General features: G+C 31.8%; 2 protein-coding genes across 5 annotated transcripts in view; one reads left to right on the forward strand and one right to left on the reverse strand.

Moving 5' to 3' along the window:
• LOC106116762 (C2 domain-containing protein 5) overlaps positions 1–20,417 on the forward strand; it is a 34,371-nt gene extending 13,954 nt beyond the window's left edge. For all 3 annotated transcript variants that reach the window (XM_013310762.1, XM_013310763.1, XM_013310764.1), the window contains exon 22: positions 20,394–20,417. The gene's annotated coding sequence lies outside the window, so the exon portion shown is untranslated. The remainder of the gene's footprint in view (positions 1–20,393) is intronic.
• On the reverse strand, positions 152–23,918 carry MS (myosuppressin). 2 transcript variants are annotated; one of them, XM_013310766.1, is made up of 3 exons: positions 23,860–23,918; positions 943–1,124; positions 152–641 (listed from the first exon to the last, which is right to left on the reverse strand). In XM_013310766.1, the coding sequence occupies exons 1-3, from the start codon at positions 23,868–23,870 to the stop codon at positions 550–552; spliced, it is 285 nt and encodes a 94-aa protein (XP_013166220.1). In that variant the 5' UTR covers positions 23,871–23,918; the 3' UTR covers positions 152–549. The 2 variants fall into 2 exon arrangements, with proteins under 2 accessions (XP_013166220.1, XP_013166219.1); XM_013310765.1 differs by lacking the exon at positions 23,860–23,918 and adding an exon at positions 7,413–7,435.
• Positions 23,919–25,422: the final 1,504 nt, after the last annotated feature.

The raw sequence follows: 25,422 nt of genomic DNA on the forward strand, positions 1-25,422 counted from the left end.
GACTGTGTATTTCATAAATGTATCTTAAAAAAACTTGTTTTTTTATTTTCTTACCATTTAAATAAAAATTGAGTGTTTTTTTGTTTTTTTTTGACGACATAGTTGGGCCAAAAGGAAGGTAGTTAGAGATGAAAAGTTTAACAGATTGTCACAAATATGTATTTATTTAAAACGTTACAATATTAAATATTCTTGCTTATCAAACGAAACGCGACGAAATGTTGACAACAATAATATAATATTACTTACAACTATTAATACTTGAATCAGTAAGTACATATTATAATTATATAACTACTTAATATTTATTCTATAAAAAAAAACAGAGAGAGAGGTTAACGTCCTATCTTGACAGCGATATGTCATTCTGACAGAATCGCGTTCGGATAGTCGCACTAAGATTTAAGTTTACAAGGAACATTTTTTTTTTCAAAAAACCTTTTGGACAAAGTAGAACTTATGCGAATCGGTTAAAGTAATAGTTGAAGCATCGTCGCTGCGTTTCGGTTGCGGTTAGTTTGCGGGTGGGTAGCGCAGCGGGCCGACAGGTCAGCGCCGGCGGCCGAAGCGAAGGAACGAGTGCACCACGTCTTGCCTCTTCATGCCAGAGTCGAGCAGTTGAGGATAGTCGCGGACTAGAGCTGCAGGAATAATATCTATTAATTACGACGATTTACAGAGTAACGTATATTTCAATTTCACATAGATAGTAAAAAAACACAGGTTATGAAACGACAAAGGATGTATTTTTAAAAAGAGATAATAGTTGTTGAAGATATCGCAAAAGATGACTAGGACTGTAGTGTAACAATTCTTTTCTACCAAAAATCTGTTCATTAAGTGAGAAGAAGGAGACTAGTTAACTGTCTAGTACTCTGGTAGTCGTATCGATAGGCTTCGAACCCTTCGGTTGGAACAAGTATGGATTGCTGTAAGTATTACCTTGGTATTCGGGCACCTGTTCGCCGGCTGCCTCTGCATACAGCTCGAGGAAGGTGTTCAGTGCCTGGCAGAAGCGTGCGGCGCGCGGGTCGTCCTCGGCCGCGCCGGCACACAGCTGCGCGGGTGCTGCCGCCGCCGCCACCACCAGCGCCAGGCACAGCGCCACTACGCTCCATTCCTTGCTGTTAAAAAAGCACTATTAACTATGTTACACCTAAATAACACACTTGAGTACACTTGAGCTCCTCGGTGGGGATATATACGAACTGCTGACACTTAACGAAGTTGATCTGTCGTGTATGCAGGTCTTAAAGGCTATAAAGTTAAGTGAGCCCCAATCTTACTTCTTATTAATATTATAAATGTGAATGTTAAGATGTATGTTTGTCTAGGGGTGTTTAGACGGATGGATGGATGTTTGTTTCCAGAATGGCTGTATGGATCTCGATGAAAATAGGCGTGGATATAAAACATAATGTGAAAGAACAAATACTTCTAATTTCATTTTATTCCTCGCGGATATATACGCGGGCGACAGCTAGTGGTATTATGTCTTATTTCTATCAAATTCTGACATTCTAAGTAGTTCTAATAATTTGCTATCATCGATTCTTGTTAAACTTTTTTTAATTCTAATTTCTTCTGCATAATTAAATAAATTGCAAAATAGAGTCTAAGTTAAATTTATGATTAAATTGATTGTTAATACGTAACAGTAGATCTGACAATATAAGTTCTATCTATATTTAAAAAAAAAACTAAAATATCTCGGCAAAACCTGCTCAAAATCAGACATCCCGATCTTTCTTGAGAGACTGAAATTTAATTCCAGTCACGTATAGTATTCATAATAAAAGCTGTAGTCGAGATCTATCCTGGACACAATTTTCCTTTACCTTTGTGTATTTTATTTCTCGTTTAACAAGAAACGATAGAAGTCAAAGGGATCTACAAATCGCATTTCTTTGCGATATTATCATATGACGTATTCATGATACGAGTACGGTGTGTGTATCCGAACGGTTCGTTAAATCTATATATAAAATAAAATCATGTTTGCTAAACTATTTATAATTCAAGAACCGATGAACTGATTTGACTGAAAATTGGTAGAAAGGTAGCTTAGAACCAGGAGACGGGCGCTTTTTATTCCGTTTCCGTGATGTAAAAAGTTTTTTTTTTAATTTCGCGCGTTAATTTCATGAGTGGCTGTGTGGTGTGTAGACTTTTGTTTTTTTAATACGAATGAAGCTCTGTTATTGGTTGAAAAATTGTATGGAAATTCAGAATTGTTAGCAGCAGAAAGCAGTTCAATCAAGATTGATAGAGATGTGTAAAATTTATTTGTATTCTTTACGAAATTTATTTCTCTTTTACTGTAACTGTATATGTAACCGTAAAATATTATATACATTTTTATTATTCGCTAACGTATAAATGTTATATCTTGTTCAAATAGACTAGTGGTTGTCCGCGACTTTCTCACAGCGAAATTAAAAAAATGAACTTAAGTGACTCCCACATATATCGGCTAACTTTCATTTAAAGTTTTGTCAGAATCAGTCCAGTCGATTTTGGAGGCAAACGTGGACTTACGGATAGACAGACGGACAAAAATTTATTTAAAAATATTTTTTTTGTTATATGTAACACAAATACATCGCGTTTACAATTTTTTTTTTCTATTTGATTAATTGTATTGCATAGATAAAGATCGCTTTAAATACTTTTACAACGGCAATTGTTTTTGTTTCATTTCGCGTTGTTAAGGATATAATTTAATATAATTTCGTCCAAGCCGGGTGAAGTTGGAATTTTTAAAAATGTTTAATCTTAAAATAATGAGATCTTTGAAGTTAAATATTTAAAGTTGCCAGAAAAACATTAAACAAAAAACATTGGAGAGTTGCCATGATTGTTTGAAATTAAAATATCTGTCAGGGTAACGATCTTCAATTTTTTTTTTATTTCCGCTTCTACTTCATTCGATTCTTTGCCATTTAGAAAAAAGAAATCTCAATTTTGTTAGATAACAAAAAACTATTTTTATTTAACCTTTTAGACACCTACAAAGTCTTACCCAAAATAAATCTCGAATACAATAAAACAAAAGTTCGGCATTTATTTGTCGAATGTGACCTCAACCTTATTGGAATACCGCAAGACGTCCAAACATATTGGTTCCATACATTGACAATAAAAACGACATTCGATGGCCAAATGTTGCTATCAAATAAATAGTTCGCGCCCGAACAAGGGTAGGATTTGCATTTTACTGATAATAAACTTTTGGGATTGACCGAATGGAAAATAACTACCCTACAAGTGTCCAACCAATACAGAGCTAAGAATGTACTGAACTTTTACGATAAGATTAACCAGGAACTTTAAAAAAGTTCTCATTAAATATGACTACGAAATATAAGTTACAAATTTCGGGTAACCTTAATATTCCAACATTTTAATTAAATTCAAAACAAATTAATAGTATAATATAAAAAACAAAAATTAAAAACTTTCTCTATCCTTTTTCATGGTCATAATATCATAAAGTTTGCTTCATAATAAAATTCGTTCATCTCAAACATCTTTGACGTCGCTCGCATAGAGATGAGTCGTAATCCGCGACACAAACAGGCCATTATAAAAGCCTCGTAATCTCACAAAGACTCTACAAGTTTTGTATGCCGCATCGCTTAATTTCATCCGCGCGCTTACCAACAACTTAAAATAGGATTTCAATATTGACAGTTTGGTATAAAAGAAGTCGAAAACATGATGTAAATAATCATTAACGTTAAAGCCTTTTATATAACTTGTTTAACGAACATTAGAATAAGAAATTACGCAAGATGTTTACATGAATAAACAAGGACATCACATACATAATTTTTTATGTACAGGAACCCAAAAAGCCCCGGGACCCGCGTTAATAAATGATACAAAAGAGGTCGGGTGGATGAGTCGTTTAATTAGCGTTAAGCGCAATCACAACAAAACAGGAAAACAAAATGCTAGCGTGCTTTTAAATAGAGCAGCGCCATCTAGTTCTTTTAGAACGAAACTTATATTTTTATCAAAATTGTATTTTTTATACATCCTTATTTCTATAATGATATACAGTCTTAAATCTATGATATAAAATAAAATATTTAAAAACGAATAATTTACTAAAATATGTTATTAAAAGGAGTCCCTTTAGGCAAGGTCCCGAAGATACTGGCAGCGTTCCCCCTTTGGACAGCTAAACTAATTCTTTGACCGAGGTAGCTGCCAGCTCTTCGGTCCCCTGTGATGTCGATTAATTTTTTTGAAATGTCCTTAAAAAGTCTCGACGCCAAATGGGACAAAATGCTATTCGGAGCCTAGACCCATGTATTTGCATGCTTTATGTTTGACTAACTGTCGTCCATTAAAAAACATAATAAGTCTATGTGTCTTTCCAGACTATGTCCTACATCCATGCCAAATTTCAGCGAGATCTTATTTTGACGGTTTATCCTGCATCCCTCTCTCTCTCAAGGTGCCTCTCCCTTTAACGGAGGTTGGCCGTCAGTTCAGTGAGTTTTAATCCTTCATAAAACTAGTAACTTGTACGAATTAACGCGAGAGTCTAAGATTGTGCAATACAGCATCGGAATCAGCAGGGAAACATCGCAGATTCATTCTTGACCTTGGATTACTAATACTTTACCAAGAAGACCGGGACACGGTGAAAGAGGCATCAAAGTGGTATGTCATTCTTTGTTTATTTATATTGTTATGGGACACGTAATTTTATCTTAGAGATAAACCCGTTTTGTACGTCATTTTGTAAAAAAAGTTTTGAGTATTGTCCGAGATGTAGTCATGGGGAGTTCCAGACAAAGAATAAAGCACGCTGGCTCACTGTATAAGAAATACTTTATAAATATTACATACGTAAATGTATAATATTTAGATTGTTTTTTTTTTTTGTTTGAATTTTAGGTAATGAAAACTCATTCGAATTAGGCATTTTCAAATAATATATACATACAAAATTGTCCTTTAAATTTGCTTTCAAAAACCACTAAATATAACCAAGAAAGTACAAAATATTTTGGTTCAAGTATTTATATCTATACAATTAATAAAATTGGAACTTCTGTGAGCGAATAGAAAGTTATATTTCACGAAAATTAGGTATTTGAGTTACTTGTCTGTCTGTCTGACTGACGTGCTGGATTAAATAAGGGTTTTTTTTATAATTTCGCACTAACGAAGTCGCGGTCAACAGCTTGTTTATTTCTAAGACAGCTTTAACTGTAACATATTTCATGCTGGCCATAACTAAAGCGTATTTTAACATTAAAATTATATTAATATCTTCTCTGAACTGAATACGTATGTAGTGCAAAACGAAAGTTGTGACGTGGGAACAGGTCTTGTGTTTTTTGGCGGGACCAAACCGCCTAAGGTAATGAGGCGACGTTAATGATTCGCTAATTTGAGGTATTTGAACCCGAGACCTCTCTGCATCAAGTACTTTTTCCACGTATTTCATTATGAAGAAGTTAAATTTGACGTTTTTAATTTAACTGGATGAAAATGTACTTCTTTCTGGTTATATCTAAAGTTTGTGGGTTACGATTGTTTAAATTTTTGTATAATAACATGTTATAATCGTTCACAAAAACAGAGACAATATAAATATTTGAGGTTATAAAAGAGTTTGCAAAAAATGTCTGAAAAAGTTAATCTAACTTTGTATCACAGTTTAGTATTCCTAAAATACCTTTCGATATCATTCTCCGTGCAATTTGGATTCATAATATGACCATCAAATACCGAGATATGACGCGTTATTTTCTCATCTGGGTCATCAGGATCTAATTTTGGGTTCCGATGACTGATTGGGTTTTTGGTGATGACGTAAACAGGTGCGAGCAAAATTATGCGAGATGGTTTTACGTAAGAGTTATTAAACATTTATTTATAATTATTAACAATATTGAAAAGTTGATACATTTAAGTATATAATAATACTGGTGGTCGCCCGCGACTCCGTCCGCGCGCAATTAAAAAAACATAATTAGTAGCCTATGTGTTCTCCCAGGCTATGTTCTATATATATTTTTCCCAATCCATATTTCATCCATCCATCCATCTAAACATTCGTATTTATAATATTAATAAGTAAGATTTAATTACAGCTTGCTGACTATCACACTCAGAATCTTTAATTGGGGTTTAAATACTTAATAATCTACACATAACAAATATTTTATAACTTAAGAACTTAATATGGCTGTTAGTACGGGTAAGACAATAAAACATCTGCCAGAAAGACGAACATTCTAACCACAAAGCCATAGGTGGTACAGCGTGATTCATTTAGAAATGATTGCATAATAAACAAAAGACTATTCTCGCATTTGATTGTCCATTTTACTTACATCAATAACAAATTGTAATTAAATAATAAACACAATAGTTTATTAGTTTACGTATCAGTGACTCATATTGTCCTGTATTCAAATCTAAGCGGACAAAAAAATATATCTTACTACTAGCTGTTGCCCGCAACTCCGTCCGCGCGGAATTAAAAAAAAACTTAACATTTAGGGGGATGAAAAATACATGTTGGCCGATTCTCAGACCTACTCAATATGCTCAAAAAATTTCATGAGAATCGGTCAAGCCGTTTCGGAGGAGTGTGTGAACAAAAATTGTGACACGAGAATTTAATATATAAGATTAATATAAATGCGAAAGTTTAAATGTATGAATAGTAGATAAAATCTCCGCAACAGCCCAACGAATCTGTCACAATTGATGAAATTTGTCACAGATAAAATATAGTCTGGAAGAACATATAGGCGTACTTTTTAATTCCGCACGAACAAGTTGCGAGCGACAGCCAGTTAGAAATATAAATGTCAATATTTTTATTACCAAAAATCTTTGGTTTCCAGATTGTAAGTTAATGATGATTTCAAAAGGAATTATATCTTTACATAAAACATCTTTAAATGTATATAATAAGTAAGTCATTGTAATGACAACGGTCATTTTAATCAGACAATAATTATTCATGCATTATCTTTGTTCTATAAAAAGCTTGTATGTTCTCTTGTTTGCGATCAGAATGAAAACAAAACTTAAAACAAAAGGTGTCCACATTTTAAGAATGAAATCTTATATATAAAATTCTCGTGTTACAATTTTCGTTCCCATACTCCTCCTAAACGGCTTGACCGATTCTCATGAAATTTTGTGAGCATATTGTGCAGGTCTGAGAATCTGCCAACATCTATTTTTAATCCCGCGCGGACGGAATCGCGGGCGACAGCTAGTATTTATATACAAAAAACATTGAGAGATGATTTGACTCAATATTTGTTAAAAAAATTTAATAACGTTTAATATCGAAGCTTTTTAAAAGTTAAATTTGCTTATAAAATAATAATTATGTATAAAATATATGTATTTCTTATTCTATTACTTACTTATTATCCTTCATTAATAAATAATTTCCTTTATGTACACAGTTAAAGTAAATTTATATAATAAACACTTTTTATTTTTCATTTTTCACGTAATTAAAATTAAACATTTAAATTGAATATGAAACGATAGATTTTTGTCATCAAAAATAGTGTTGTTAATGTATTTTTTAATTTATCGATATATCGATGTGTTGGAGTGCAACGCGTGTGTATCCGAGAGTAACTGGCTGCGCCGTAGGGTCCGCGGCAATTTATCAGAAGACAGTTGCGGTGCAGAGATTTTAGTGATGTACTCCGTTATCGATAGGTATGAACATGTTATAATGGATCTAGTTATGGGTGTGGGATGTCGGCGTTTATAATCGATATATTTTTTATGTCTTCAAAGTTTATAATATTTTCGATTTTTCACTGGTAAACACAAATTTTAAGGTTGTTGAATCAAGTATGGAAGTCGTTGTCAGTAAAAAATATTTCAAACAGTTCTTTAGAATGAGCCAAATAGATCAAACATTTTTTATTCACAAATTCATATGATTATACGACTTGATCGATTTTTTTCTATCTACTATAATTTACACTATTTTTATTAAAATTATTAGTTTTATTGGTACAAAACTAATATCGACATTATTTGGTAAGCGCGTCATTAAAAGATGTATACGTGCAATTTAGCACGCAATCAGCCCATATCACGCACTGCACTCTGCTCTACCACTATTCTTAAATTATTAAGACACTTTATAGTCTAGACAGAATTAAATCCAATCAAATTTAGACTTTATAACACCATAAATAAGACTCTAATAAAGAACATAATCATACAGCAAATTAAAGTTATAGCTTTGGATATTAACAAACAAAATTGTATTTTAAGCAATAGATGTTAAAGTTTAAATTCCTGACATAATAACGCATAGGTTAGCCTAAAATAAGATAATATTTGAACTATGTTCCGAGCATTTTGATCCAATTGAGCAAACGTCACGCATTAATTTGAACTTAAGTACATCAGGCGTTCATAACAGACGACAGCCACTTGTCCTACTCTTATCAATTAAAAGCAATAGAGATAGAACAACGTTATAACAAGAGCTTTTTTATAGCCACTATAGTCGATCCATTTAAGGGACTTGAATTCATATGGATTGATTGTGAGTATATATAATAGAGATATTTGTTTTGATCAAAGAGTTTGAATCTTATTACCCTAACCGAAAGAATAAGCTACTTTGATAGCTGATCGCTTAAGATCAAAATAAATATATATTTTTTTAAATTATTTACTAAAAATACATAAGTTACAGTAATAATATTCCGTTTTTGAATGACATATTAAAGCCAATAATGTTGGCAACATTGATTTTAATAATCGATATATTTTTTAAAATAAATCTTTTCACATCACTATTATCGTGAAAGCTCCATTTTTTGTGCAGTCGTTCTTAGCAGTGAGTAACTAAATGGTTGTTATCGTTTCCCGGCAGGTGGCGATACATAACGTGAATATTGCTGATAACTATTAAGTTATTTTTAATAATATAAAATTTTTACTATTAAACTTTTAATTTTTACCTCCGTACTGTATGGAAAGAATGTTGCCCGCGACTCCGTCCGCGCGGAATTAATAAAAAAAATTGAAGCCAATATATTCTTCTAGACTATGTTCTATATGTATGCCAAATTTCATCGAGATCCATTCTGCCGTTCTAGAGATACCTTCAAACTTCTATCCATCTAAACGTAACATTAATAAGATTAGTAAAATCTGATATACATCATTATTTTGACGTAAGAAACTATACACATTGTCAGTTGTAATCTTTTGTTCATTTTACTACAAGTTTGTTCGTTCACTACAAACTAAAGGTAGGAATTAGCGGCAATTCCGGCGTTATGTTACCAAAACTACTGTAGTTTTGGTAACACAACGCCTCGTTCCGTTCCATCTACTGGGAACTTAATTTGCACGAAATACGAAATACAGCGACATCTATGTAAGATTATTTTGTTTTGATCTTACTTTGCTTAAAATATTCTAATCCAAATTTTAAATAACAACAACGTAACACACGCCAGTAAATCAGATGGGTAGGCAGAGGCCACAGATTTCTATTAGACGCGGTTCGGACACATCTCATTGGATGCCTCTTGTACTTGAGATTATAGGTTATAGCTTACAAGTTCCTAGCTGTCACCCGCGACTCTGTCCACGCGTAATAAAAAAAAACTTAATTAGTACCCTATATTCCCAAACTGTGTTCTACATCTATGCCAAATTTCAGCAAGATCCATGAAGCCGTTCTGGACCTTTAAAAACATCCATCCACATATTCAAACATTCGCATTTATAATGTTATAATAGTGAGATTTATAAGAGTTTAAAGTTTATCAGAACGTAACTAAAGGATATCAGATAAAAACTGCGTAAAATATTTTTACGCAGTTTAATAATTAAAAATCTGGATGAGCTTTGCTCGGTATTTTTTTTTAAAATTGTGTTTTTTGGAAATTATATTTAAGTACGAATTAGTAATAAAATGATGAAATATGAATATTATTTTTCGATCTTACCGATATAAAAAGTAAAGTTTATGTTTAAGTTGATTATCGATAAAACACGAATAAAATGACATTTCCTAAAAATGATTCCTAGCTAGATCGATTTATCGCCCCCGAAACCCCCTATATACTAAATTTTATGAAAATCGTATCCGATTCCGAGATTCCAATTATATATATATATATATATACAAGAATTGCTCATTTAAAGATATAAGATAAGATATGATTTATAGGTTATAATAGTGCTCAATAGTCGATGTACTTTCTTTCGCATACATATCAGAAGTCATGGAACGCATTGTTGGCCCCAATCAGACTCTATCACTCAATGCGTTAGGGTCATAACTCCTAGACAACTTTGATACTAATTGACTGAGAATTGACTGAACTAGAACGATTATTAATGATGCGTTTAAAGGAGCATTATATTAATTATGTATTAAAGATATTATATCTAGACCTAAACAAGTTAGTAGTATTAAAGTTAAATAACTGACTAGCTATAATAATGGTTACTCTTGACGATAGTCAACTGTTTTTTACTTTCTTCTGATAACTAATAAATGGGTATTTGACCTTCTTAGAACTTTAAAAGAGATCGGATCTCCTTAATTTTAAATGAACATAAAATACTGTGGACCTAACTAAATATACTACCTAGGATAAATATTCATAACGGTATTGATAAAATTTGAATTAGATTTGTAAGTAATTGGGCTTCAAGTATGACTAAAATCCTCAAACTTTTAACATGTCACGAAAATACATATTAATTCGTGATAGACTCTCTAAAAGAATCTTAGAAAATTTGTTCGTTTGATGTTTTTGTACGTGTCATTTAAAAGATGCTTATTTGACGAGTCATACGTCATTATCTTTTCGTCTTATATACGATGCATAAAGGATCATACGTGTTACAACCCTCACGTCTTTCGCTATGAAATTCGTGCATAATATATCAACACTTTCATATGAATATATAGTACTAGGATAGCATACGCTTCTAAGAGATGACGCGAGAAATTACCAACTACAAGACGCTTTAAAAGTTGAACGTATACAGCAAAGAATATATATGATGTAAGTACTTGATGTCTACGACTCCGTCCGCGCTGAAATAAATAACTTAATTAGTAGTCTTTGTGTTCTTCCTGGCTATTGTCTACATCTATACCAAATTTCAGCGATACATGCTATGTTCTGGAGATACCTTCTTACAAATATCCATCTACTCGCATTTATAATATTAATAAAATGGAAAAAGGCTTTAAGTTATACTCTGTGGTCATATAGGAACTTAAAGGTGATTTGATTTTTTTTTCAATAGTACCTTGAATAATAAATATTCCTTTTGTGTTAATTACCAAACTAAGAGTAGCTGACGAATTAGGAATATTACTAGATTATCTGCAGTTCACTAATATTTCTTGTGACTATTTCCACTAAACTCTATGATATGGTTTCGAATTCCAACCTACTACTTCGTAATCGGGTTTCCGTACGTAACTTTTGGGTTATTAGTGCTTCTATTATTGTACGATTATGGTATTTAAAATATAATGTTAGAGAGAAATTATTTAAATATTTATAAAGATAAATTCAAACGAAGAAATGTTTAATTTAGTCCTTCATGAATAACATAGAATATTAACATAAAGACGAACGATGAATAATTCTATTATAATTAATTATGAATAATTTATTATTTTTTATGAACAACTGATGAAACAATACGATTATTCTATTATTATTGAATAAAATAAAATAAGTATTGTTTATAAAAATTCATATGGTAACACTTTCAATGACACCATCTTGAGTTCACTTTTGTACGAAAAAGTTGTGGAATTGAAACTGGTAAACAATCATTACTTTCTCGGGACTATGTTACATGAGTAAAATAATCTTTATCTAGATATCTTTTAAGGTAATTTGTAATTTTTTTTAAGAAAATTTGCGTTTTAAAATTAATTTTTTATACTACTAAAGGTATAAGATGAAAATATCTTTAGAAATTTTTACGCGGCGTTCGGGTACAGATGTTAAATATTTCACGCTAAGTTGATTTTCAATTTATAAATGTAAATTTAAATACTACAAATTGATTGTTACTTTTAGACGTTAAAGGTGAATATATTTATTTTTAGAATCTACAATTTTGAGTTTGATAACATAAATTTTCAGTTAAATCGCACAATGTTTGTGAAGAATCTTAATTTTTATTTAAAAAATAGTCAATACAACAACCTTTTTGTATCAACAAAAATAATTTGTCCTACAAAATTGTAAAAAAAACGTTCGCGTGTGTGACAAAATTAAAAAAAAAAAACTTTTGCCTTAAAGAAAATATATTTTGTCAGGTTTATTACTTTATTAATAATGAGATATGAATAATATATCGGCGGGGTGACGACCTACTTCGTTTAACACGAGCTTGTCAAAAAGCGCGGGAAGCGTCTTATTTCAATGACGATCAATTTCACTTTCGGATACACGCCACATAATTTTGACATGTGACGTATAACAAACATTCAAAACACGCTTAATTAATTTATTAAATAGTCAAATAAAACAGTTATTTTAATGATTTGTAAGCGCCAATAGCCTAATGGTTAAGGGTACAGATTTCCGATCACGAGGTCGAGGGTTCGAATCCCGCCATTCGACTATTAGTAAACCATGTCCTAGCACAAGCCTAGAGCTTAGTTGGAATGTTAAAAGAAATATTAGTAAATTTACAAAAAAAGAATCTGCTAATATTTTTAATAAAAAAGAATATGATTGAAAGCGACTTTATACTTAAGTTTAAAAGTTTTTTGTTAGATCTCGAACTAAGGCAGGCAGTTTTATTAAATATCCACCAAGTTTAAGTTTGCTTTTAGGTTATGCAAGGTCAAAACTAATATGTAGAATACAAAATTATTTATATTAAATGTAACTAAATGTATATATAAAAAATCCTAACATAGGAATCTCGGAATCTCATATTTTGATAAAGCCAATATGCCTTAAGACGTGTTTCGTTCGAGGAAAAGGGAACACAAAAGGTCGCGCTAAAACGGCTTCCCTTAGTAAATGGTAAATCACTGAGCCGAGGCATATGAGGGGGGGAGGATTCCGACAATATGAGGCCTCGCGCGCGCCACCTGTCGAAACAAATTGAGATACAAAATTTATATATCACGTAATGAACATTTCTGAACTGCGGAAGAATTGCACTCCTTTGTCAGCCAAATGTCATTTTCATTTGACATAGAGTACAAGTAACAAAAATAATTTATACTAATAAACTATGAAAATATATACGACTAATAAATACATTATTAGTTGGAATCCTTTGACGCAAATGACGCGCTTTTATTACAAAGTAAAGTGTCAGAATGATTAGTGAGGGGACATGAACTTCGACATTTTAGTAAGGCTAGTGTTGCGCCAGTACACCGGCACTGTATCGGATCTTCTTCCTAACAGTACTAACTTTCGTTTGTACAATTTTTTAAATCAGTAAGAACTATACTGGTTACTTAAAAGTGAGGTTATCCGTGCGGAGGTTAGGTTATTAAATTAAACACTATGAATTAGTTAAAATTATTTTAAAAATAATTATACGTATATTCAAAACAAAATAAATTATATTATATATAAAGGAGCGTATAATAAACCAGTTATATTGGAATTATATTACATTCATTAACAATTTCTATTGACAATTAGTTAAAATAAATTAATTTAACTAAACTTTAGTCACGTTGTTTTTGAAATTTGAGAATTTCATTAAAAATATTGTAACAATATCTCCCGTCACTGGAAAGTCTAAACAAACAAACTACAAGGGACTTTGTATTTAAACAAATAAACCCGCTTAAATTTTTTTATTTTATTTCTGTTAATATTTAAGTTATTAATGCACGCGTGAATCTTAAGTTTACATTGCCGAAACATTTACATCAAAAAACATATCCTACTCTATCTGGAAAAGAAACATCAGCTCATTATATGTCCCATTGAGCGGCTCGGAGCCCACCCTAGAGGTGACTAGTTCATAGTCAACCACGCTGGACCAGTGCGGGTTGACTTTAAACATATCTTTGAATTTCTTCTCAGATATGAACAGATTACACCGCGATGTAAGAGCGTCAGATACTTATGTAAATTGATAATCGAAAAACACATTGGTACATGGCAGGATTTGCATCCAGGACTTGTGTTCCAAGTCAAGTACTTAACCCCTGAGCCACCGACGCTCTCATATCTAATTAAACATTAACTTTCACTGAATAACTTTAACATGAATCAAGATCGTGACGTCACAAGTAACAAATAGCCAAAGATCCGTGTAGCAATTTAAAGCCCACCTGTAGCAATAAAGCCAATGATTGTGACAGATCGTTGCGTGACCGGACTTCAGTCACAAGAAAACAATAAAACCCCGCTCTTGTAGTCACTTACAACGTGATTTTTCTCATCAATTGTGAACAGTTTTCAATAATAAACATTTTACATGGCAATTTAGTATTTGACTAAAATCTACAAAAAATGTCTTTTTTTATATCATAAGCAACATACGCAATTGCATATGCGTTGCCTACCTTTAATCGACGGAGGAGAGGATGCACAGAAAGAAAATATATTCCCTTTCCATGCATCGTCTCATCCGAAAAGTCCACTTTCACTTCCCATTAGTTCCTTATAAGAAAGAAAGTGGGAAGGAAAAGAGGACTAAATTAGGCCTCCGGGACGCACATTCATCAGGCGAAACACGAAATTGCTTCCACTTGACGCCTGTCTTCTGTGTGGTCGTGGGATTTCACAGGGCGAACCGGGCTAATTCGTGCGAAGATGTTAAAGCGGGCTCCATCACTGTTAAAATGTCTGACCAAGACTTGTGTCTTACTTGTGTATCCATAAAATAATTCATTTGTATGAATGTACATAGCTTATTTAAAATTAAATTGTATTACACGAATTGCTAATGTTAATATAAGAAAAAAATTGTTTTCCACAAATATTTTTAGGGTATGAGAAAAGAATAATAGCTGATGATCCCATATTTTACAATGAATATTATTGTAAGAAATCAAATATATGTTCGAAGTCAACCCGCACTGTGCTAGCGTTGACTATGGGCCAGTCATCCCTAATATTCGGTAGGTTGGCTCCGAGCCCCTTAGGGAAGTATAGTGAGCTGTTGATGAATTATGAATTTTCCTATAAACAAAATTTTGATATAAAAGGATCAACTTTATTTTTTCTTAATTGTAGAAAAACTTTTAAATTAAATTAATCAGAAAATAGAATAAAATAGTATAATCCAAGATAAACATAGGTAATGTACAAAATAATTATAAATAAATAAAACAAAAAAGCGTTCGTTATTAAAATGCTAATTCGAATTCTCTTTAATCCACGTCGTGTTTCATTTCGGTCACTTTTACGTTTAATAAATTGACTCAAATCATAACAGCCGCGTGCATTTGCATTTCAAAGTGACATCTGAACGTATATATACCAGATTGTTATAACGTTTAGCAAACTAATTAATGTTATGCTAATTTTAATACACGACGGTCTATTAGTTCTATAGTTAACATTTAAAAATTATAATTAAAATTCTAAAATAAAAGAAGAAACTAGAGATTACAAGATAAGAAAGAATACTAAGTTAGTTTTCTTTTATTTAATTTAGTTTTTCAATTCCATGTTCAAAATTATTTATTTTTTCTTTCGGTATATTTAAAATCGAATTATTGAAAAGGGATTGGCTCCTGGAATACAGTGCTCAATCCTAGTACAGGAGCCAAGGCTCCTATATAATTGTGTACTTAAGTGTTGCATTAAAGCATTTTATTTATTTAAAGTAGATATACGAAGGCTATAACTTTGATACAGTTTTAAACAGAATTTATTATGACCTATATAAATAAGACCGAGATCGAAACAAACGAAAGTTCGACAATACTAGCTGTCGGCCGCGACTCCGTCCGCGTGTTTGTCAAAAAAAATTAAAAAAAAAATTTGGGTGGCACTACCCTTAACATTTAGAGGGATGAAAAATAGATGTCGGCCGATTCTCAGACCTACTAAATATGCTCACAAAATTTTCTAAGAATCGGTCAAGCCGTTTCGGAGGAGTATGGGAACGAAAGTTGTGATACGAGAATTTTATATATAAGATTTATAACCTTTGTAGAGATATCATCGTATCTCTTCAAAGTGACACTGCACGGATATTCTGGTAAATTCCAGATAAATGTCGCTTAAGACATGTCTATTGTCGTGACATCATGATTGTTTGGACCCTGACATATAGAACAACTTGACCTTAAATAGGTAATGATAGATAATTTTCCACTCGAAATAGATGACCTAATAATGGGTAGGTTCGAAAAGTTAGTCGCATCAAGTCACAAAGTCGCAGAAAGAATGTGAGGCTGGTTATCATACAAACGTAAACTCAGACTATGACTAGCCATGGGTTTCTCAGACCAAAATCCAGATTTAAAACATATTGTTATCTCCGTTTTATCACATATGATAGACAGGGATGATATTTTTATACCCACGTCAGTATCCACGGTAAGTACGTTAAAATTTATATTATTAAAATGACATGTGAAATTATTCAGAAAAGAAAAGAAACATTACAAAAGAGCAAGCTTGTAAAATGAACTCAAAACAAGCGCGATTCGGTTAAAATTAAATTACTTAATGGCCAGTTCCAGAGCGATCTTATTTGGAATGATTTCCATATTTATTCCCCGGGCTAAGTAATTAGCGGACTGGTTAATTAACGCGGCTGAACGTGATCGTGCTGTTGCATAAAGCCGGCCAACAACTATTCATCATGGCGTCGCGTCAACTGTCAACTGTCAGTTTTTGGGTTTGCGCGCGAAATGACTTTTAACAACGTTTTAGCTGTTACAAGACTTGTTGAGTTATTAAATGGTTAATTAACTTTAACTTACTGTTACTATAAGCTAATGCCATTTAAAACTGTGTAATAATATTTATTAGTAAGATTCACCTTAAAAATATATAAATTGTTTAGTATTTTAAATTATATTAGAGACAGTTCCTTTCCATGTAACATTTTCGCCACATCTAGCAGTTATGTAAAACGCAATTAACAGTTTAGGTTGTTTTCATTGACTCGTAAACTTGACAAATTACAAGGAAATCTATTAACATCAAACCAAAACAAGTCGTTAAATGCTTTGAAGTCAAATTAAACGTGTACAAGTAAAATCATTCGACGTTAATAAAATATTAATCTAATTTTGTCTTTCTTATAAAATGTTATATTTAAGAAAAACTAGCTGTCGCCCGTGACGACATCCGAGCGGGAATTAAAAAAAAACCTTTGACAGTAACCTATGCCTCCTTCCAGACTATGTTATACATCTATGCTAAATTGCAGCGAGATCCGTTGAGCTGTTCTGAATATATCTTCAAGCAAACATCCATCTAAACTTTCGCATTTATAATATTAGTAAGATGTATAATATTTAATAAAATATGAAACCATATGCTTGAAAAGGCTGTAGAGACAAATAAATAAATGTTTTTTGTTCCATTTAATTCCGCGAATCACAGGACAAAGAATAACAAAAGTGAACAAAGTATAGGTACTTTGAATATCACTTAAACAAACAGACAAACTCTAATATACAAGTGACAAAAGATTTTTATATATATTATTTTTAATTTCGTACTACAATATATTACCTTCAATTTCACCTTTAACGACTGATTGTTTATTAATATCTTGGCCTTTCTAAGCTAAATATTTGTATTAAGAGAAGGCCAACAGTAAGATTGGTAACAATAAAACCTCAAAACACAAAATCAATCAGTGGTAAGATTTCCTCGGGGAGTCCCCGGCGATAGAGTACGGCAAATATTCGAGAAATTTCTCAATTGACATTTTCTCTTTCTACGTTAAAATATCGTTTTACCGTCCATTTGTTTGTAAAGGCAGCTCATTGTGGGGAGCAAGATTTCACACATCCCAGCGGAGTGAAATAAAATTACTGTTATTACAATACTAGTTCTCGCCCGAGACTCCGTCCGCGCGGAAACAAAAAAAACTTTAATATTAGCCAATGTGTTCTTCCAGGCTATGTTGTACGTCTATGTCAAATATCAGAGAGATCCACGCAGTTATCCTCTAGATATCTTCAAACATCCGTCCTTCTATCTAAATATTCGCATTTATAATATTAGTAAGACAACAGTTTCATAGTAAATGAGTAACACAAATGTTTTTGTGAGTTACAAAGATTTTTTAAATGTTCATGTCATCATCAGCTCACTATACGTCCCCACCGAGGGGCTCGGAGCCTACTCTAAGTTAAGGTTGATTAGGCCATAGTCAACCACGCTGGCCAAGTGCGGGTTGGTTGACTTCACACATATCTTTGAATTTCTTCTCAGATATGTGCAGGTTGCATCACGATGTTTTCCTTCACCGTAAGAACGTCGGATAAATGTACATATGTAAATCGGAAATCGAATGTAACATTGGTACATGGCGGGATTCGAACCCAGGACCTGCAGATTGCAAGTCAACTGCTTAACCACTGAGCCACCGACGCTAGCGACGACGCTTTTAATCTTACATTAAAGAAATTTTTCATTGTAATAATATAACTTATATTGTAAAATTAATATTCCTTTCTATCAAACGATTGACGTAGAAAAACTAAAAAAAAAACCTTCAATTGATAGCTATTTTAATTAAATCGTTATTTGAACGATTGAAAAATTGTAAAATTGAAATTCAGATAAATTTTAAAAGTATTAAATCTCTTCAAACTAATTTAAATTAAAAATCTATTAATAAAAATCTTTAATAATTTGAATTATTATTAAAAAAGGACACTTAATTTAAATCTATTTTTTTGTTATAATTCGTGTAATAAATTATATTAATTACACGAATTGTTTTGTAAAATAATTTTGAATTACTAACAAAATAATTATATCTCGCGCTCGAATAAATTTCTCTTTAACAAAAAAAAACCTTTTCGTTTTTTAGGGTTAGAAAAACGCGCGGGAAAGTGTTGCTAATTAGAATATTCAGATTAAAATTAACACAACTTACAAATTTACTGTTTTTAATTTCTTAATGCAAATATCAAAACCTTTGATGTATATTTTGTTTTTTGTAGAAAAATGTTGTTATTTTTAATCTATTCTATGCTAAAGTCCATCGGTCGGCCCAAGTACCGTTGGCGAGACACTGTAGAGCTGGACCTGTGGGAGCTACAAGCGATGGACTGGCAGGAGAAGGCTCAAGAGTGGCGACTTTGACGATCTCTTGTGCCGGTGGTTAAGACCAACTTTGGGTCGAGCGGTGTAAGTAAACATTAACCTAAAGTATCTACAGTTATTTAAAAAAATACGCAAACATATGAAATTGTAATACAACTATGATCATAATGTCATCGATAGAGTCACAAATAAAGTTGAAATTCAATTAACTTTTTCAATATAAAAGTTTAATTTGCAAACTAGATTTAATATTGAATAAATTAGTACTTGACCACTTATATGATTTGAATCTTTAAACAAAAGAATTACACTACCTAATAGAAATGTTAATTATTCATCGATTTCATTATTATCAGCTCACTATACGTTCCCACCGAGGAGCTCGGAGCCTACTCTAAGTTAAGGGTGATTAGGCCATAGTCAACCACGCTGGCCAAGTGCAGGTTGGTTGACTCACACATATCTTTGAATTTCTTCTCGGATGTTTTCCTTCGCCGTAAGAACGTCAGATAAATGTACATATGTAAAATCGGAAATAGAAAAACATATTGATACATGGCGGGATTCGAACCCAGGACCTGCAGATTGCAAGTCAAATGCTTGACCCATGAGCCACCGACGTTCAGCGAATTATTGATTCAGAAATAGAATTCAAATTAAATCTAATAATATACGTTATATTTAACATGGTCTTTGTAATTTGGTTTATTTATATCGTAGTGACGTCAGCAACTAATTAAATCGAAGTTAAAGGTTATCAGGTGTAAGGTAAGGAGGGTTATTGGCTCATATTTTAATGTCAAAATTAACTAATTTATAGGTCAGGTTAGCACGTAATTTTGATATACATCTCTTGTTATGTTCACATATTGTTATAATAAAAAGAAATATAACCAGCAATGTAAACTAGTATTGCGTTATTGTTTTTTTTTGCTTGTATGTATGTGTGATTCCTAAAGCGAAACCTTTAGATTATATATGTACTAGCTGTCGCCCGCGACTCCGTCCGCGTGTTTTAAAAAAAACTTAATTAGTCTACGTGTTCTTCCAGACTATATTCTATATGTATGCCAAATTTCAACTAGAACTGATCAGCCCGTAGTTGATACCAAACATCCATCCATCCATCTATCCAAACATTAGCATTTATAATATTAGTAAGATTGAAATTGAATACCATGCTGGTAGTGTGTTCAAATTTCAATTCAAGAAGCTAAAATTTCGAATAACCAGGTTGTTTTCGAAAGTATTTCACAACGACGAAATTGTAACAGTTTGACAGATGAACGGGATTTAGGAATGTAAAGTATGCAATAACGACCTCTTTGAAAGCGCCGTAAAAATTCCTACAGCCTAAGTTGTTAAGTTAAGATTTTACACTTCGAAAAATAAGTATAATTTTCTCTTTTGTTATTTTTAAATTTAACACTACAAGGAACTTTCTGTTATAACTCAACCACAGATAATATAAACCTAATTTAAATTACGCAGAGATTACTGAGACAATATGGAATCCACAAAAACAAAACAACTTTATTTTATATATAAAATTCTCGTGTCACAATTTTTGTTCCCATACTCCTCCGAAAAGGCTTGACCGATTCTCATGAAATTTTGTGAGCATATTGAGTAGCTCTGAGAATCGGATACTATTTTTAATCCCGTGCGGACGGGGTCGCGGGTGACAGCTAGTATTATCTAAAAAAATGCAACGTATTTTTTAATCAACTATAAAATAAATGTTCTTTGTTATACGACCATATAAATATTTAATTAACTTTTATTAACTATGTTAGTAATATTTCAAAATACAATAATGTTTAAATCTTTACAAGTAATAACACGATAAGTAAAAGCTTTCAGCGGGAAATTTCAGTTTTCAGGACCTGGCCACACTGTAAGTCACTGATGCTTGTCAATGCACGAAGCAACAGGTCTATATCTTGTAGAGTTAGGGTTGCCAGTTATGTTCTTTTAATTTGTTATTATATTATACAAAAAAAAAGTAAGCAGCCTATGTGTGCTTCAAGACTGTTCTAGATATATGTATGCCAAATTTTACTTCGTTTTGGAGACACATAGTAAATAAAAAAACATCCAATCCAAACTTTCGCATTTATAATATTAGTATGATAGACATCAAATTATTGATCTAGGAAAGAATATGATACAAAATAAAAGCTCTATTTTCAATACGGTTTTAGCCGTCTAAGTCGTTAAGTTTACGCCAAAACGATCATACTTAGATTGATTAAGTAAATTATTATACTTTCACACCTTTTTAGATGAGGTAGATAAAAATACAAAGTTAATTTTAGTTTAATAAACATTTACGAATTTCATTCAAATTTAATTAATTATAAATTTATCTCAATATTCATTCTCAATTTCTAAAATAATTTTACGTTCAATTAAAATAAACAAACCGTTGATAAATTTAGATTTTAACTTAGAGTTTTCTTTCGTAGCAATTTATGTAACAAGTATATTTTCTTATATATTTCTCTACTATACATAACAAGTATTTAAGTTGTAACTATTATCTGTTCGCGCATACTGATGAGACTAATTTAAATTTTAATTATTAAACAACAGCAACTTGTAATGTACTTAAGTAAAGAACGAGTGAAATTTTTAAAAGAAAAACTTTGAAAATTTTGTACAAAGATGAAATTGTTGTTCTGTAACAGTGTTACAAAATTAACATGTCTGTGCAAGTTTAAGTTAATAAAAAAATGCTTTGATGATTTGAATACACGATTTTAAATGACCTTTTACATTAAGCCTATCCCGTTATCCTGATTTCATAAGTAAATTATTAGATTAATAACGAATATATCAAACTATTATTCCTTGTTTTATAAAAATGTATATATTACGCTTAATCGTTTTTAATATATATGTAAAACATATAATATGTCGCCCGGTGAAATACCACGAACGCACAGAAGACAGGCGTGAAGTGGTAGCAATTCCGCGTACAGTCTGATGAGTGTGCGTTCCGGAGGCCTAATTCAGTCCTCTTTCCCTTCCCACCCTTTTATAAGTAAAGGATGGGAAGTGGAAGTGGACTTCACGGATGAGAGGATGCATGGAAAGGGAAAATATTTTCTTTTTGTGCACCCGTCCGTCGATTAAAGGTACGCAACGCATATGCAATTGGGTATGTCTATGGGCAACAGTCACTTTGATATTTTAGCGATTTCAGGTGGCCGCTCGCTCGTTTGCCACCTTATGATATAAAAAAAATATATCATTAGTTACCTTAATATAATTAAAAACGGCTACACTGAAATAAAGTTATCATACGTGATTGTATCCTTTTTGATTAGTTTCGTGAAATTTTAAATAATTCAATTAGCTACCTTTATTTTACTACAATATTACCTACATTTTGTACAAATTTCAGTAAATAACTGAAAAATGTAAAGTGTGTCTGCCGCACTGTGTATGGAATTTGTATTTCCTGTATACAATTTAAGTACGCTTAAGTAACTATACGTAGTTCAGTAGATAAATATTTTATTTTTCGTATAATAAATGTGATGCATCAACTTTGTATTAATGAAGAAAATGAACTTATATAACGACGAGATTTTTAAATGCTTCTGTAGATGTAAGATTTAATAAATAATCTATCGTATTTAAGCAAGCAGACTTGTGATAGTTGAGATTGTACTACTATACTGGCTGTTGCCTGCAACTCCGTCCGAGTGGAATTAAAAAAAATAATTTATAGGCTATGTGTTCTTCCAGGCTATACTCTACATCTATGCCGATATCAGCGAGATGTATTTAGCGGTTCTGGAGATACCTTCTAAGACACATCCATTTATCCAACTATCCAAACATTCGCATTTATAATGTTAGTAAGATGTAATTCTTAGAAGTAACGATTTCTAGCAAATAGAATTAAACCGGAGATTGCTCGTTTTGTAACCTTTCTACAAAAGTAATTTAAAATTGTGCATCTCACGTAACTTTACTTTAGTTTTAACTTTGTTTCAAAATGTCATTATATTATAAGATACTGAAAAAGTTAACACATCTAAGTCGTGAAAGCCAATATTTTAGTATTTACTAAGTATATTGGTGAAAGAGGTTTTTATAATATTATTATAAGATTTTATATTTTATTGTTTTTATAATTCGTACAAATGTTTTTTCAATGAAAAATTTATTTAAACACATGTTGCATTTTTCGTATTTTAGAGAGATATGAAAGAATCTTTTGTTTGAATAATTCTGCAGTAGAAACCCACCTTAGTGTCTACATTTAATTGTGAGAGTGATATTTTTATGTATCTTATTGTTTGATATGTAGTCAAAAGGAAATATTGATTAGAAATTATCTCAAGTTATATTGTTATAAAAAGGGAATTCGTTAAATATTTGCGATTGCAGAAGTTTCGCAAACTTTTCTAACAATAAAATAAATTCGTACAATATTTTTTGCTTTTAATATAATATTTTTGAAGCAATTTTTTAAATATTTAACCAAATATAAAATTAATTATTTAAAAACATATCCGAAAAATATTTTTGAAATTTTCAGTACACCAAATACACGATTTTCCCTAAAAATATTTACTAAATTAAAATAACTTACCGAAAAGCCATTGCTGATAGTTGCTGGTGCTACGGTGCTACGGTGCTACGAAGACAAGCTACGAAGCTCTGAATGCCGTAGAGGCCGCGCGGCTGGCTTTATATTTGGGCGGCGCGTAACCACCCCGCCCTACGCCCAGTGCATGCAGCCTCCTTGGGACCATGTCTTGATTAAAATCTATTGTTTGTTTTCGTCAATTACTTCTTTACCAAAATATAGAAATAACTGTTATTAAGTTGTTTTATAAGGCTGTTTGTTATTGCCAGTCGCGAAAATTATAAGAAAATCAACCGCAATTAAAATAAAACAAAATCAGTTTGCTTTGAACTTTTTCTATTTGAGTGAAAAAAAAAAATTTATATTATATCTTAATTACTTTGTTTTTTTTTTATGTTACCTGTATAAATTTGCTCCCACGCAGTTTCCCAGTAGAACATTACAGAGGTAGATTATCTTAGTGTGGGTGTTTTTATATCAGATACATCTGAATTATACTGATAAGAGTTGTAAGAATAACCGCGTCAGTAGGATTATTAAGAAGTGGAAGAAGATAAAGTAAGTGTCGATACAATATACTTGTCATCATCATGAAGTGAAAGGTTATTCTCATATCTTATAATCAGACTATTCTTGCGTACTACTTTCCTTAGAATTACTTAGTTTTAATATCCCTCCTTTAGTTATTAAGGGCTGTATATATCAACTCTTTGACGTTTACCATAATTAAAAAGATAAAGTTTTTTTTATTCCTTTCGACCACATCACTTAACGTCGGATGGAATTGTTGTCAAGAACTACTTTGTAGCTTTTTACCGCAACTTCATCCGGAATTTTTTTTAAATCCTAGGAATTACTCATATAATAATGTAGCTCTTAAATGAATTTCTAAAATCGGTTCAACAGTTTTAAAGTTTATTAGTTATATAAAAAATCTTTCCTATAATATTTGTGTTGATAAAAACGTGTCAATTGGCGAATAAGGAAAAAAAAATAAACGAATCCATTTAAAGAGTTTTAAAAGTTCATTGATCCTTATTGTAAAAGCGAGTCAAACATCCGGGTTTCCCTAACGATGAAAGCTGATATTTTGGCCGCAATACGCCAGAGAATCCGATACTGTGCTTTGTTCGCTAAGGAGTTCCAGCGACGTAATATAAATTCGTAGTCGACGCGACGCGACCTTACCTTTGCTCTCGTAATATAATGCCGTGAAAATACCAAAAATCAAGGTATTTGTTTATAGAGAAATTTACATCTCTATTTAGAATTTCTATTATAAAACATTAGTTGATTCAGAGAAAGAATTTCTCAAGTTTAAAATAATCATTGTAAAATAAGCTCTTATCTGTGAAGAAATACAAACGATCTAAAGTCAAGCTAAACACTAGGAAAACTAAGGCTTCGTCTCTACAGCGTACTAGTGTTTTTAGTTATTTAATTCATTACTATGGTGGGTTTTAAAACTGATAAAGACATAAGACCATTCCTTTCATTCTTCTTAAAAAAAATATGATAACAATATGTTTCTTTGTACGCGCTGGAATGTCACGCTTAATCAAATCC

The sequence above is a fragment of the Papilio xuthus genome, unplaced genomic scaffold (assembly GCF_000836235.2).
Source record: "Papilio xuthus unplaced genomic scaffold, Pxut_1.1 DF827714.1, whole genome shotgun sequence".
NCBI lineage: Eukaryota > Metazoa > Arthropoda > Insecta > Lepidoptera > Papilionidae > Papilio > Papilio xuthus.